General features: G+C 46.9%; 1 protein-coding gene across 2 annotated transcripts in view; it reads right to left on the bottom strand.

Annotated features, from left to right (window-relative positions):
- Positions 1 to 5,475: 5,475 nt before the first annotated feature.
- The window catches only part of TEKT3 (tektin 3), a 64,443-nt gene continuing 55,385 nt past the window's right edge, over positions 5,476 to 14,533 (bottom strand). For both annotated transcript variants that reach the window (XM_074921774.1, XM_074921775.1), the window contains exons 2-8: positions 12,085 to 12,692; positions 11,480 to 11,563; positions 9,850 to 9,920; positions 9,457 to 9,600; positions 8,133 to 8,355; positions 6,753 to 6,907; positions 5,476 to 5,692 (exon numbers count right to left, since the gene is read on the bottom strand). In XM_074921774.1, the coding sequence (XP_074777875.1) occupies positions 5,476 to 5,692; positions 6,753 to 6,907; positions 8,133 to 8,355; positions 9,457 to 9,600; positions 9,850 to 9,920; positions 11,480 to 11,563; positions 12,085 to 12,663 (1,473 nt within the window). In that variant the 5' untranslated portion in view covers positions 12,664 to 12,692. The remainder of the gene's footprint in view (positions 5,693 to 6,752; positions 6,908 to 8,132; positions 8,356 to 9,456; positions 9,601 to 9,849; positions 9,921 to 11,479; positions 11,564 to 12,084; positions 12,693 to 14,533) is intronic.

Genomic DNA, 14,533 nt, shown 5'->3' with positions numbered 1-14,533 from the left:
GGCTAGGGAACTGCTCAGTGCTCCCCACCACGGGGCTCAGAAGCTGCCCAGCTGCCCCAGCTCAGTCTCCATACCAGTGTAGCTAGTGGTGGTCGTCACCGCCTAAATAAAAGCAGGCGCCACAATAAATTTGAAAAATGTTTTGTGTACAAACAAGATTCACCACAGTCTGTGCTGGGAATACTGTAAGATTGACGGGTTGTATAAACACTGGGTAAAAAAATGTGGATTTCTCACTCTGAATCTATTTCATAGATCGCTTAAAACTCTTATGAGGCTTCAGCTTGAATTTCTACAATAAAGTAATGAGAATTCAGGAGGGAAAATGGTTTTTATATCACTTTAAGGGGCTCAGATGCTAGTCTGACAAGGCAGTGACGGACTTTGCTGAAAAGAGTCTAAGCCTCGTTTAACTGTGTCTGCGGCACCACCTGATCCAGCACATCATGGGCACTGCCGCCATCGGTCCAGCATACACGTACAGCACCCCCTTCCCCAGGCCAGGTGAGTGAAACCACTCTTAAAACAAGCATTTTCAAACTACACAAAACCACAAGATTTTCTCTGTATATCTTCTTGTGGATGAATTTGTTTAACCCCAAGATTTTGCTCTGCCATCACAATTTTAGGCACTCGCCTCCTGTTCCCTACCCTCCTGGCCATGGAAGAAGTGAAGTGCAAAGGGAAAGGGACAGAAATCTGCACAGCCAGCAGAGAGCCCACAGCTCGTGTGGGGCTGGAAACAGAGCAACGGGGGAAAAAATTCTGGTTTCAAACGATCGTACAACTTAGGGAAAGAAGAAGAGCGATAGATGGTTTGACTTGCATTTTATGAAGAACCTAAAGTGCTCCCCCTGACAATGTACATGCATATATATATATATATATATATAAAAATACCCATACACAGAGAGAACTATCTAAATAATTATTTGCAGCTGAAGGGCTGGGGGAAGGCTCTCCACCTTGAGAGCACCTCCCCAGCTGGCAGCAGGGCTCAGAGGGCTGCCAGGGCCTTGCCCTGTCCCAGCACACAGAGGGATGTGCACTGAGTGCGGCTGGGCCTCAGCCGGGCGCTGGGCAGGAGGTGGGTGCTGTGCCCCAGGAAGGGGTGTGCTGCGAGTTACTGAGCCACACGGCTACTCCACGGCAGGGCTGCAAGAGGAACGGGCCTTTTCTCCAGCGTAAAATGCTGTTTGGCTCAAAACGCACTGAGAAAGAATGGTTTTTACCTTTCCTGATAAAACTGGTGGAATGGCTATTGAAAAGCCATTTCAGGCAGAAAAAAAAAGCAGATACTTAAATTCAGCAACCTTCTAAAACAAGATGTCTAACACATCTTGGAGACATTTACTTACTTTTCCTGACATTTGTTTTCTACCAAACCATGAAGAATTTATAAAATATTTTAGTCCTGTCTGCATTCATGCCCAAAACCCAACTTCATCCAACTTTTTATTTTCAGCTCCAAGCCACTTGTCATCACTGATAGAGTCAGGCTGAAATCACTGGAAAAAATCCCACTGGCTTCAATAAAACCAAAATTTACCCACTGACTCCAAAAAACAAAAAAAAACAACTGAGCTTCCTAGCTGGGACACAACTCGGTGTCAGAATATATTCAGATACTTTGAGAAATTGTGATTCATTCTTGTCGCCTGCGTGCTGATAGTATATAAAAGGAGCCAACATGCTGTGAGCTCCTGTGTTCAACCTACAGAGGATACAGACCTAAAACAGCTTTGAGCCACTCTCATGCCCAAGGTATCGAGTTTTACACTTTTGGCTTCCAGCAGTTTCAGGTCTGTCCCCTTTTTCATTCTCCTCCAGAGTCCCAAGAGTGGCCACTGGTGCTCCGTGGGTGATGATGCTCCGTCCCCTGCAGCTCCCTGCTGAGGGACACAGTGGATGCTGCAAGCCTGCACGGGCTTGAAGAAGGACTGGAACAAGACCATGTGAAACAAATCCATTGGGGGATATTAAATTCAAGGACAGCCCTGTCAGCTCAGGAAGTCCTTGAGATACTAATTGCTGGAAGCTGGGAAAGTAGACTGGGAAAGTATCACAGGGTGCTTGCCTTGTTCTGGTGCTTTTATCTAAGCGTCTCCCGCTGGCTCTGTCAGAGGCTGAATCTGGGGCTTGCTGGACTTTGGTCTGAGCCAGCACAGCCATTTCTATGATCCTACACTGCCCAAATTTTCCTTAGCATTTTGCCAAAGTTTTCTCCCTTTCTTTTTGTTTTTCATAATAGCAATGAGTTTGGGTGTTTTTTCTAACTGCTGATGCTGTTTGGGGAATTCTCTCTCCCTCAAGCATCATAATCTGCATTAGTTATGCAATATACTGTTAGCATGTTTTCTGACAAGCTTTCATTTCACCCAAATTCATGTCAGTCTCCTCCAAGACATTCAATGATTTTTCTTTTCTTAGACAACAAAAACACCCAAACCTCCTTTATGGATAGCTTCTTGATAGACTGGCCTTGACTGTTCCACTGGATCCTGGATTGACATGAAGCTTAGTTTGCATGAAGCAATCCTGTCCTGTTTTTTTAAAATTTATGATCTTTCCTCCAGTCAGTAAACAATTAGTTTACAAACCCATCTCTGCAGGGTTTATTGGAATGATGCAGGAGGGTGGGAATATGGTTGTGGGATGCAAAGGAATTTCCACAGACTAACTTTCTCAGCAACTTGGCTGATAAAGCCAGCAATAAACCAGCAATAAACAGCAGTAAAAGTAGGCACGTCGTTCTTCAGACTGAAGGCATTTAAAGAAAGGAAACATCACATCAATGCAGGAAGGCAGCCGAGGCAGATGGGGTCTATGAAACCAAATCATTTAATGGTCTGAAAGCAAAGGCATCTCGCACATCAGAAGCAGGAAGGCAAGGACAGTTGTTTAATGCACCTGGTATACAACAAAGATAGAGGCTGCTCGGCTGCAACCCCACAAACAACCCTGCAGTGACTGACCTGAGCAGCTTTATTCACCAGCAGCTCAGTCACCGGAGGCAAATCCATCCCTGCGCAGGAGACCCTGCCACAAGCCACGTGTCTGTTGGGATTTCACCCCAACCCCTTTCCCTAGAGACTTCATTCTATAGGAGTTTTGTGGCCAGGCTGGCTCCCGTCATGGGATGTGCACAGACACACTGTGAGAGGGAAAAAAAAACCCCTATGTGAAGCACCCATAGGATCAGAGGATCGAAGTGCCTGGGGGGATTTCAGAGTGTCAGCTACCAAAAGAAGCAACATCAATATTGTCGACTTATGGAAAGCTGGCGTGGAGAGAATGAAACCCCACAGGGACCTGGGAATTCTCTAATGTCTGGGAAATCTGCTGCAGGAAAGCGGAAAGTGTTTGTGAAAGAAATCAGAGAAGCTGCAACTGAAATTCCTCTGGTCATGGCTCAAAAGGAGGAAAGCAATGCATTGCCAATACTGTGTAAAGCAGCATCAAGAGGGTGGGACAGCAGGATAAAATTTAGAGTTGGATAACTGTGACACCACATAAACACTATCAATTAGGAGAAAGCCTTGAAGGAGTTGAGCAAGTGGGAAAAATGGGTGTTTGGGGTGCTCCGGAAGCAAAATTGGAGAAAATAGGAGACTTTGGGTGCTGACTCTTATTGGTGTGCCCTCCTAGTAAAATGGAGCTGAGATTTTTTTTTTATGTGACTCAAAAATGAAGGTGGAAGTGAAATTAATATGAAACTGTTGCTGATGCCAGGACTTCACTCAAGTTACTTAAAAGCATGAGCCGTTCAGAAGGGAACTGTGGGTGCCTCCACTTCCCAGCGCTCAGCCAGGGACAAATTCACAGGGCCCATTTCTCAAAAAAGAAAACAGGCAGCTCTGCCTGAAAACCCGCCATCTGGAGCAGGGCTTCCAAACAGCACAGCAGCCAAAATCACCAGGGTTTGTGAAAGTCTTCAGTAAAGGAACACGGGGAGAGGAGCAGCACGAAGGCTAGCAAGGGTGCTGACAAAAACTGGGAGTCCCTGTAAGTTCAGCATGCCATCGGCTTGTTTGGGGGAGATGAGCAAAGAAAGGGAAGGTGCAATGAGTTGGACAGTTTTTCTTTTCCTGCTTATGGTTGTATCTTCTCTTTAGAAAGGGTGGCTGCTATCTTCAACAGACTCTGGCTCCAAGATACACATAAAGTAGAGGAAACCTATTTTTAGTCTCCATGAGACAAAAGTGCTAGTGAAAAAAAAAAAAAAAATGTTAAAAAGACAATTGCTTCCTGTTTAGGGCTGCTACTACAAAGAGAGATCCTGCCAAGATGCTGAGGCCAGGGCAGGACCTCGGGGCAGGTTACAGGTCTCGGGGGCTGCCCCTGGGAGAGCAGGGAGGGCAGGCAGGTCTGTCTGGACCTGTGCTGTGAGATGGAGTCATCTGGGGATGTGAGACAAGAAAAGATGCTCTCGGCTCCCCAGAGCCCCCACACTTGGCCAGGAGGTCCAGGCCCTGGATTCCTGAGGGAGGAGAAGAGACTTGAGTTTCTGCTCCTTTGGGATTCTTGGTGCCTACAGGCTTTAGGCTGAGCTCAACTCTGCTTAGGTTAGAGGATTCAAGAGTGTCTAAGTGACACGTGAGTCTAAGGAGACAATTTGCAAAGTGACTTTCACACTGAACCTCAGATTGATTAAAGACTTATCCCTCTGAAAATTCAAATACTTGGTAAAATAGGTCTGATTTACAGCAAGAGAGCAGGTACCACCCAGGCAGGGTGGCTCACTTAAGGACTGATTTGTTTGTTTATCTTCAAAGTGCTTTGGTGTTTCCACCAACAAACTACACGCAAGAGGTTAAATTAGGAACCAACCCATACTCACCAAAATTAAAACCACAGCATTTTCTTCAATTAGCTAGTCGGATGTACTTCCTCATTTTAAGACCCCAGCACTGACATTTTAGATGACATTTAAAATTTTTCAACAGCAAGAAAATTATCATTAGTAATCAGATTAAAATGCATGTTTTTTGATTTAGGAACAGAACGTGCTGCAACGCTTTACAGGATAGTTTGTGTTTCTTCTACTGCACCATTAAAAATACATTAGGGATGTCAACAGCTAATTACTCTGACAACTAGCTTTACTTCCCCTTGTGCTTTTTCCACATCAGACAGACTCCAAAGGAGGAAGACACGACAGTTTTTCTCCTAAAATTACAGACTGAAAGGGTAGGTATGAACCCCCGTGGGTGGATTTACTCTTAGGCGCACAGGGGATATTTTCACCTACTTTCTAGCACACTGAGAAAGAGCAGTGGAAAGAGAAAAAACAAAGGGAAAAAAAAAATCCTGGTAGACCATGTAACACACAAAGTGATCATTTAATTTCCACTCAGGGCTTTCATCAGGAAGTTAAGATCTAATCCTGTATTTTCAAAGCAAAACTGGGAATGCATCCTAGCAAAACTGGGAATACCACCCACAACAGATACCACGAGTTCAGCTGAGCCCAGCTTAAACGTAGCCCAGCAGCCGCACAGTGCTGGGAAAGGTCTTGCGCATCCCCATGCACTTCTCCTGGTCGATGAAGAGTGAGTTGGCTTTGATGGTCAGGTCATGCTCCAAGACCGACTTGGCACGAAACAGCACTTGCAGCGTGTCCTCAGCGTCTCTCAGCCGCTGCTGAAGGCTCTGGATCGTCTCATCAATTTCATAGACCTCATTGACAAGGCTGGAAAACAGCAAGAAAGCCCTCATGAACAGTCCCACCATGGGGGTGGTTTCTAGGACAGTGTTGCTGATGGGCCCCTTTCAGAGTGTTCAGACTGACTCGGACCCCCACATTTCTGGCAGATGCTGGGGAAAGCTGAGGGAAGAGCTCCTCCGGACCTCAGCAGGAGGCATGGTTAAGTTTGCTCTGAGACTTTGGCAAAGCACCGCCACGTCTGCCAGAGCAGCTTGTACCACCGAGAAGAAGGATGAGAAGCCGTGGCTTCCTGTTCCTGTTTGGTTTTGTGGGTTTGTTGGTTCACCCTCCTGGATTTCCCTGTGCAGGGGCCCTCTCCACACCCACAGATGCACACACAGCAAAACAGGACAGCTGGGAGAAGCTAAAAGTGAATGTGAAACAAGTGGAGGATGGAAAAAAAAAAAAAAAAAAAGGCATGTGAGATGCTGAACAGGCTCTGGGGCTGGGTTTAAACTGCTTTTAAAAGGTTTCACATGGAGTCATGTCCAGAGGGCTCCCAGGAGGAGCTGTGAGATTTGGGGTCCCTTGCAGGGGTTGCTGCCCCTCCACAACTCCCTGGGATGCAATCCCAAAGAGCTCACTGTGTCCTTGAAAGGATTCCCAGTGTCCCCAGAGGAGGGGAGGACAGGACAGCCCTTACTGCTGTGCCATATGGTGCACCCTTTCTTGCAGTTACCCAAAAGGAATGAACTAAGAGCTCTCAGCACGAGCCTGGCAGAGAGTAAAGGGTTTATCCTTCAAAACTGAGCCCATCCAACTGCCAGGAAGCAGACAAGAGAGAAGATGAGGTTTACCCAAGTGGGAAAAATCCAGCCCCTCACAGGGTGGCATCAGGCTGCACCCAGCCATGGTGTACAACCTCCTTCATGGGTGCAGAGCTCTCCCAGCACTCAGAGGCTGGGATACCTGCTCTTTGATTTTGATTATATCCGTGCACTTATGGAAGGAGCATTTAGAAAAAAAAAACAAGATCAATTTTGCCATCCAGTGATGCTCCTGAGTGCTACCACTGGTGAATCCTCATCCCTTGCTCCTGCCTTACCGGAGCTGGGCAGCGTCCCGGCACAGCTCCATGTTTGGTCTCCGTGTGCGCTCATCCAGCCGGGTCTGAGCCACTTTTAACAGAGGCCCTTTGTCCCTAATGGCTTTTCGGATGGCTTCTATGTTCATCTCCATCTGGAAGATTTCCTGCAGTGTCTGGTGTGAAAAAGAAACACATGCATAAATTAAAAAACATGTTCTCAAGTGACCACATCATTTCCCTTTTCTCCTATTCAAGTGCAGAAAAAACAAGTTCACTAAGCAGACCCTGGGCTCAGACCACTGTCACTCTGCCACATATCGAGGCACAGATCCAGCAGAGACTTCTCTTCAGGGAAAAGCCTCTCTTTGCTGTTGCTGTCACATCGGAGGAGGTTTTAGAGCAGTGATGGATCTATTGAATTACCAGCTTTCCAAAATTACTGCTTGCAGGAACTGATCATACATCAATAGCAACTAATAGAGGGAATGTTTTTAATGGATCTTCATTTAAGGATGTGGCATCAGCCCACCGTGCTGCAAGCTCAGTCTCTGCTCAGTTAATCAATACTCTGTTGAGCACTTTTCAGGAAGCTTTCCATGAGACCCACTGGTTGAAGCCAAGTGCCCATGACTGGTCTCCACTTCCTCTGCTTGGCAGAGCAATGCAGGAAATACATGGATAACCACACCGCAAGCAGAGTGCTCAGACTGAAAGCACATCCTTGGAGGAGAAGCGAGCCTGAAAATCCCCCAGCAGGACCCCAGCAGAGGCCCAGCAAAGATTTTCTGCAGGGCAGCCAGAGCTTCTGAAGTAACTACCAGGAGATGCAACCAGCGTTGGCATTTTCTGCTGGAAATCCCTGTGTTGCCAGGCTGTCAGCTAGGATGCACGAGCAAAATAGAGCATCCCATGAGATGGAAGTTACTGTGCCAATTCATCCTGCTCCAAGAAGAAAGCCCCCAATACCTAGAGTTCCAAACAGCAAATGATACTATACTATAACCAGGTTCTTGTGGTAATGAGTCTCTTTAACCAATTAAAAAGTGATAGAACAAGAGGGAATGTCCTCAAGTTGCACCAGGGAAGGTTTAGACTAGATATTAGGAAGCATTTCTTTCCAGAAGGGGTTTTTGGGTGTTGGAATGGGCTGCCCAGGGCAGGAGGGGAGTCCCCATCCCTGGGGGGGTTGAAGAGTTGGGTCAACTTAATGCTGAGGGATCTGGTGGAGTTGGGAACTGTTAATGTTGGGTTGATGGTTGGACTGGATGATCTTCAAGGTCTTTTCCAACCTAGACAATTCTGTGATTCTGTGACCATTCCTCTTCTTGGGCCAGGCCTATGTGGAGGGTGGTGTCACTAGGTGATGGTGTCACACCAAAAGGGAGGGGTTCAGGCTACCTTGGCCAGGTGGGTCCGAATCTCGCTCTTGGCGTCAGCTGTCTCAGTGATGCGGTTAGTGAAGGCGACATTCACCGTGTTGAACTGGTGCCACATCTCGTTGGCCGTCACCACCAGCAGGTTTTTGATGTTGTCCCGCAGTTTGGTGGAGGCTGCCCGTTCTCTCTGGGAGCGGAGGATGTTGTTGTCTGTGAACTTGGCCCATGACTCCGGCACTGAGATCCTGGGGTGGGGGGTAAGAAGAGTCCCCTGGTAAACCCATGCTGCTTAAGCTGGCCGTGGGCAGGCATAGACCCTGCCAGGGAGCAGCATGGATTAAATGTAGATTAAATCTATGCTCTTAATTTGACCACATGAAAGTGAAACATATGGATACCATTTGTTCAACAATACTTATCAAATGATGACATGTCCATGAAGACAACTATGATACTTACGAAAGCTCAGACAAACAAAAGATTCCCCCAGAAAAATAGAGATTTTAATCAGACCTCATATTTACACGTTCAAGGCATTTAAGTGCCAAGTGATTTCCAGCTTCACAACAACATCCAGATTGCAGTCAATTCATTTTGCTCATAACTTATCTCAGTTTCATACTAAAGTGAACAAACATTAGATAATATTCAATTCCCTGTCTGTGCATTCAGGATGAAGTTCACGCTTGTGCAGTAGTCCAGAACAAGGTCAACAAAAGACTTAAATACCACATAAGCCCCATTTAAAACATGCTGATCCTCGGCACATTTTACCCCACTCTGAATTTTAGCGTCAATCCTTTGCAATTCATTTGCCGGTCTAAATATGTCTGAGCTCTACTGTGAATAATTATTCAAACATTAGAAAAATTGAATCAATCTATGCCCCTCCATCAACTGCATGCATTTGTGTGAGCAGCAGACTTATTCCCTCAGCCCTTTGCCACCTAGGGCATATCTCTGCGGGTGCTGGTTTAGGTCACCATTCATTTACTTCATTTACATGGCCAAAGCCAAATTCCTGGCACCCAAAAGCAGCTGAACTCTATTCCAGGACCACGCTCTCTATTTCTTTATCTTATGTGTCATTTCGGCTCCCTGACAGGCCCTCTCCATGCAGGGGTGAACCCCCTAGACTTTACGTCAATGAAGAGCACTCAGGCAAGCACTGACACATCTTTGAAAATATGCATAAACTTAATGAGCTGTGCAGAGGTGCTGGACTGAATTCATTTTCAGGCTGATCTCAGAACGCTGATATAATGTTTAATTAGGTGGGATTCGCTTTCACTCCCTGGATGTTGGGCATCCAGCTGGGAGACAGCTCGGCACTCGTGTGCACTCACGTGGCATCAACCCGCTCCACCCCTCGGTAGTAGCTGATGTCATTGGAGGTGTTCCTCAGGTGGTGGCACTTGTCATCGATGCGGTGAGCTGCCTGCTTGTTGGCCAGGTCCTTCTCCATCTCGTGCTGGGCCGCCCTGTTGGACCTTCAACACCCAAATGACAGCCATCAGCGGGGGCGCATGGGTGGGACGGTTTCCTCCCCATCCCGCTTCCCCAGAGCTCCCGTCTGGGCAGCTCCATACTCCCACGAGCATCAGTGCCCACTTCCCATGGAGCCTGCCCAGGTTTTACACCTGCGGGGTGTGGGGAGAGGTGGAGGTCTGCCGAGGGGTCACATTTCAACTGGGAATGTGCATCGGCCCTGCAGCAGGAGATAAGGAGCTCCTCCTTACACGAGCTGGTCTTTCGCCTTATCCAGGTACTGCTGCATCCTCTTCTGGCAGGACCTGATGGTGTCGACTTCCTGGGCAAAGGCAAAGCACGACCCTATCAGCATCCATGCTCAATTGTCTTGGTCACGCTCATCCTGTCTGGCCTCTCCAACCCTGCACACAGCAAGAACTTTCCTACTTGTCTTTCTGCCCAGAGCAAACAGGCAGGGCACGGAGAGAGAGCCCCCCAGCCCCAGTGCACTCACTTGTGCAGCTGAGCCCCCGCTCAGTGACCACGCGGGGACAGGAGGGTGCTGTGGCCACAGCCACGGCCTCTGACTTTGCTTTCAGGGTGAGTTGCCAAGGGTTTTTTCCATCCTGACATCAACGCCAAGTGCTGGTTAGCTCCACTATGGGAAACAGGGACAGATCCTGACCTGATAGGAACAGGCATAGTGGTTCCCTGGGCCAGCAGCACGACACATCCCCATCCCCAATCGGCACCTGCCCTTTCTCCTCCCAAATGTTTCCCTCCCCAGGAGAAATCCCATCCATATGGGACAAGAGGAGATGGACTTTACTTTGGAGTAAATCTCCAGACATTTCTAAGAAACATTCAGCTCCACTGGAGGAAGGCATGTGTTGCTCTCAGCTCACTTGACTTCAGCACTAATCTGTTGCATTTGTGAAACCCCAGCTACTAGAGGCAGGTGATTAGTGCTCCAAAATCAGTCATTTTTAAGTGCTCTTGTTCTGCAGGAGCCAGCTGAAAAGCATGGCCTAAATGTGTCCCAAACACATAAAATCCAAAATGCCATTATGGAGATGCCAGCTCTGATTATTTTCCTAAAATCTCATGACCTTTAAACTAATATTTTAATTTTTTACAGCCTGACTCATAAGAAAAAATCTTCTAACAGAGCAGTGGCTTCACAGTCCCAAGGGCTGCAATCTCCTTCCCAGTTTTGCGATGCCTTTGCAGTGATTGGATTTTGCTGTACCCTGCCTTAGGATCCCATCTCCTGAGCCAACTCACATCGTGTTTGCTTTTTATTCATAATTTAAAGCAGACTATATAAAGGCAGGCAGGAGTGCACGTTTTTATGATTTCTACAAAATACATTGCCCAAGTACACATAGCAGCAGTCCTACTGTGGCCACGCTGCTCTGCGTAAAGCAAAGCTGCGGGTAGATGTAATATCTTTTATTAGATCAACTAATACAATTGGAAAAAAACAGACAAGCTGTTGGGCACACACTGCCTTCTCCATATCTGTGTGTGCATATGTGTGTACTATATAGATAGATATATGTATGTGATATAGAGATACATCTATCGTATGTATGTGGCATAGATGCATGTAGACCCTGTTCTGGCAGGGCTCTGAAAGGCAGGACAGTCTCACAAACACCTTGAAGAGAGACAGAGGACCCTGATATGCTACACACACACACAGCTGGTTTTCAGCTAGTCCTCTCTCTGTAAGGGCAAGTCTTACCCACACCACATGGGCATGCTGCTCTGTGAGGTTTGGAAAGTTTAGCACCTCACCAGCACTAAGGAGCCCATGAGGGAACAGGGCTGAAAAACATATTTAGGATAGTTTAGGTACAAATAACTTTTATATGTGACCGGCTTTGTCAGACGTACTGTGAAGAGCTGGTTCTCCACATCATCACGGACGAGGTCGATGCCCATCCTCTTCTCCCGGTGAAGCAAGCACTCCTGAGAGACCTGTTGGGGACATGCCATGCAACAGGGATGGTCCCCACATCAAGTAAGATGAGAAAAGAAATTGTAAGTGGGCGCAGAGGTGACAGCAGGGGAAAATAGTGCCCAGGGCAGCTGGTTTAGCTGACAACAAGCAACCAAGCTGCAACATCAGCATTAAATCAACATGAGGGAACACACATGTTCCCGGTACAACCGCAGCAGGGACCTGTGTCAGGCTTGATGCTGACCTCACCAGAGCCTCATCGTAAGACATGGGCTTTTGTCTCCCAACCCAGCGTTCTGGATATACTGCTTATAAAAATATTTGGTTAAGCAAATACTGTTCTGATGTGCTCAGTATACGCTGATAGGGGATGCAGCAGATAGCACGGGATTTGTTTACTACTAACCCAGCTAATGGTCTCTTAATAAAAACTTTCTAGACGTTACAAAGCTGTAATGAAACTTAATTAGACATCTGAAGGGCAGCAGATGTTTCAGCAGCAGGCTACAGCTTGCAGCCCTCTGGACAGGGTGCTTACCTGGAGAGGGGCCTCTGTCTCAGCCAAGGCTCTCTCCAGTCGTTTCTTCATGTCTGTGAGTGCGTTGGTCTCCCCAATCATCTCATCTAGCTCACGGCAGAGCTCTGACTTCCAAAATTCTATATCATTGACACGTTCTCCCAGGTTTTTGGTGCTTTCTAGTTGGGTCTTCTTTGTCTGCTGATATTTATCCTGCATCATGCAGGAGGTATCAATTCTCAGACGCTCTGCATTGCGCCGGGAAGTCTCCGACTCTTTGTAGTTGGTCATGTTGGACCTGTACCAGTCATCAGGGGTGTATCGGGTGAAGACTCTTGTTCTGTTGGAAACAAAATCAAGCATCTTGCTAGGGGTTAACCCCTGGGAGAGTCTGGAAAAGGGAGCCAAATTTGGGTTGATGGCAGCTGTTTTATAGTAGGTGCTGGGCAGCCAGGGGAGGCTGAAGCTCTGAGGCAAGGGGTTGTAAGGAAAATGGTTCTTATAGCTTGAAGCCATGGTGCTGATAGGAGGCAGAAACTTGGTAGGTGTTGATCTTGGATGGGCATATGTTGCAGTTAGGGGAGAGCCAAACAGCTCCATTCTTGAACTCTTCTATTCAGGTATGTGTCCTGCACAAAGGAGACAGAAGAAAACGACCTCACTCATTAAGCTCCTGCACTTGCGATACTTCTTACAGCAACACACACAACTTATAACACAAACAGCGATGCACACAGCACCCACACATTGCCTGTACGGGCCTAAAACTCTTGAGAGCAAATCCCTTCTGGCAACATACCCCAAGCATTTGTATATATAAGGATTTGACTTTGTTGTTAGTATCTAGTGTCAGGTCTTGAAATGAGGAGAGAAACAAATCATGGCTGCTAAGGAGAATGACAGATATTATGCCTTCGTTTTCCTTAAATCTGTCAATCCAGTGAAACTGTAATTGCTGATTCTCTGCTGTTCATTTGTTTCTTTTGGCCGGTGTATCTGCTGATCTTACAGCACTCCAGATGTAATTTTCTCTTTAAAAGTTCCATTACAGGACTGATAGCTCTGGACACACAGCTGCTACCAACCCAGTGTTATTTTCAGGCAAGGGACTCCATCCTCATCATCTCTATCTTCACTTACATTACATGCTCAAGTGAGGAGTCTGCAGGTGAGCTGAACTTTGCAGGACTATATCCAAATTTGATGCACCACACACACACACCTATTTCAACCTAAAATGAACAGCCATCTCTAGACTTGTGAAGGAAGAAAATGTCTATGGCTCACCCAATGTAATATAAACTGCTTGTAAAGGAAATATCCCACAAAGTTTTTTCAGAAGAGCCTGTAAACACCAGCCTTCCAGTAACCCTAGGAGGAATGGTCACACAGGAAGATTTGCTACCAATAACTGCTTGTGGCATTCTGGGTGCTATTGTTCTTTTCAGACAGAGGTTATCAGTCAATTATTATCAGAAATACAATGCAGGGGGCCACCAACTGTACCTAATACCCCTAATCCAAGGACAAACACTCGGGAGGGCATGCTGTGCTCGGTATGAAGTTCTTATGTGGTTACAGGTGTCACCCACTGGCAGAATAAGTCCCTAGAGCTGCTGTAGCCACCTGCCGTGTTGCAGGGATGTGCCCTTCCCCTAACACCATCCCGTCCCCACTGCTCCCAGCTGGGCTCAGAGCCCCAGTGAAAGATGGGGACACTACAACAAGATCCCTGGATGGACATGAAGCATGTGCTAAATCCGATTTGTTACAGCATGAAATCAACTCCATTCCTTTAAAAATGGGATGTTTACATGAAATAAACTTGCTTTTATTCTAGAACAAAGCATCCACAGAAGCAATCTCATGGGTATAGGTTTAATTGCTCCTCCTGGGCTACTCGGTTCGCTTTGCATGTGAGGGCAAGCTGAGAGGACTGGCTTATTTTTAAAATCATTAAAACCTTGGGAAAGAGGGTTTCTTTCATTTTAGACACCTCTGCAACAAAAAATGCCGCTTTCTGCACAAGAACAGGACCAAGGACTCATGCTTTCCTACTGGAAAGCTTAAAAGGTGGTAGATGGGAGAGGCAGAGAGACAGGCAGGCTCTGCCTGTGTGCTGCTGTTACTGTACACCCATGGTAACCCTCGGTAGTGCCCTTGACTCTCTTGGAGCCATGCCCGTTCACACCAGGTGACGAGCAGACAACACAACTCATTAAACAGCACGTCTGCCAACATCCACTATGGGGACAGGTGACCCGAGAGACTTTTCGCAACACTGATGCCTGTAACGGTTTGTTCCATTCAGATGTGTCTCAAAATACAGCTATTAAATAAACGAATGGCAAATGCAGGAGAGGAACAGGTCCTTTAGCTAGGGCAAATTGAAGAAAAATAGGGATGAGTCAGAGGGGAAAAGCGCACAGCCTGCAGCTGGGAAATCATTGAACTTTGAGGACTGTATTTT

Source organism: Athene noctua, chromosome 18, assembly GCF_965140245.1.
Source record: "Athene noctua chromosome 18, bAthNoc1.hap1.1, whole genome shotgun sequence".
NCBI classification, from domain to species: domain Eukaryota; kingdom Metazoa; phylum Chordata; class Aves; order Strigiformes; family Strigidae; genus Athene; species Athene noctua.
The sequence above is the reverse complement of the archived record's forward strand: the minus strand, read 5'-3'. Positions and strand labels throughout refer to the sequence as shown.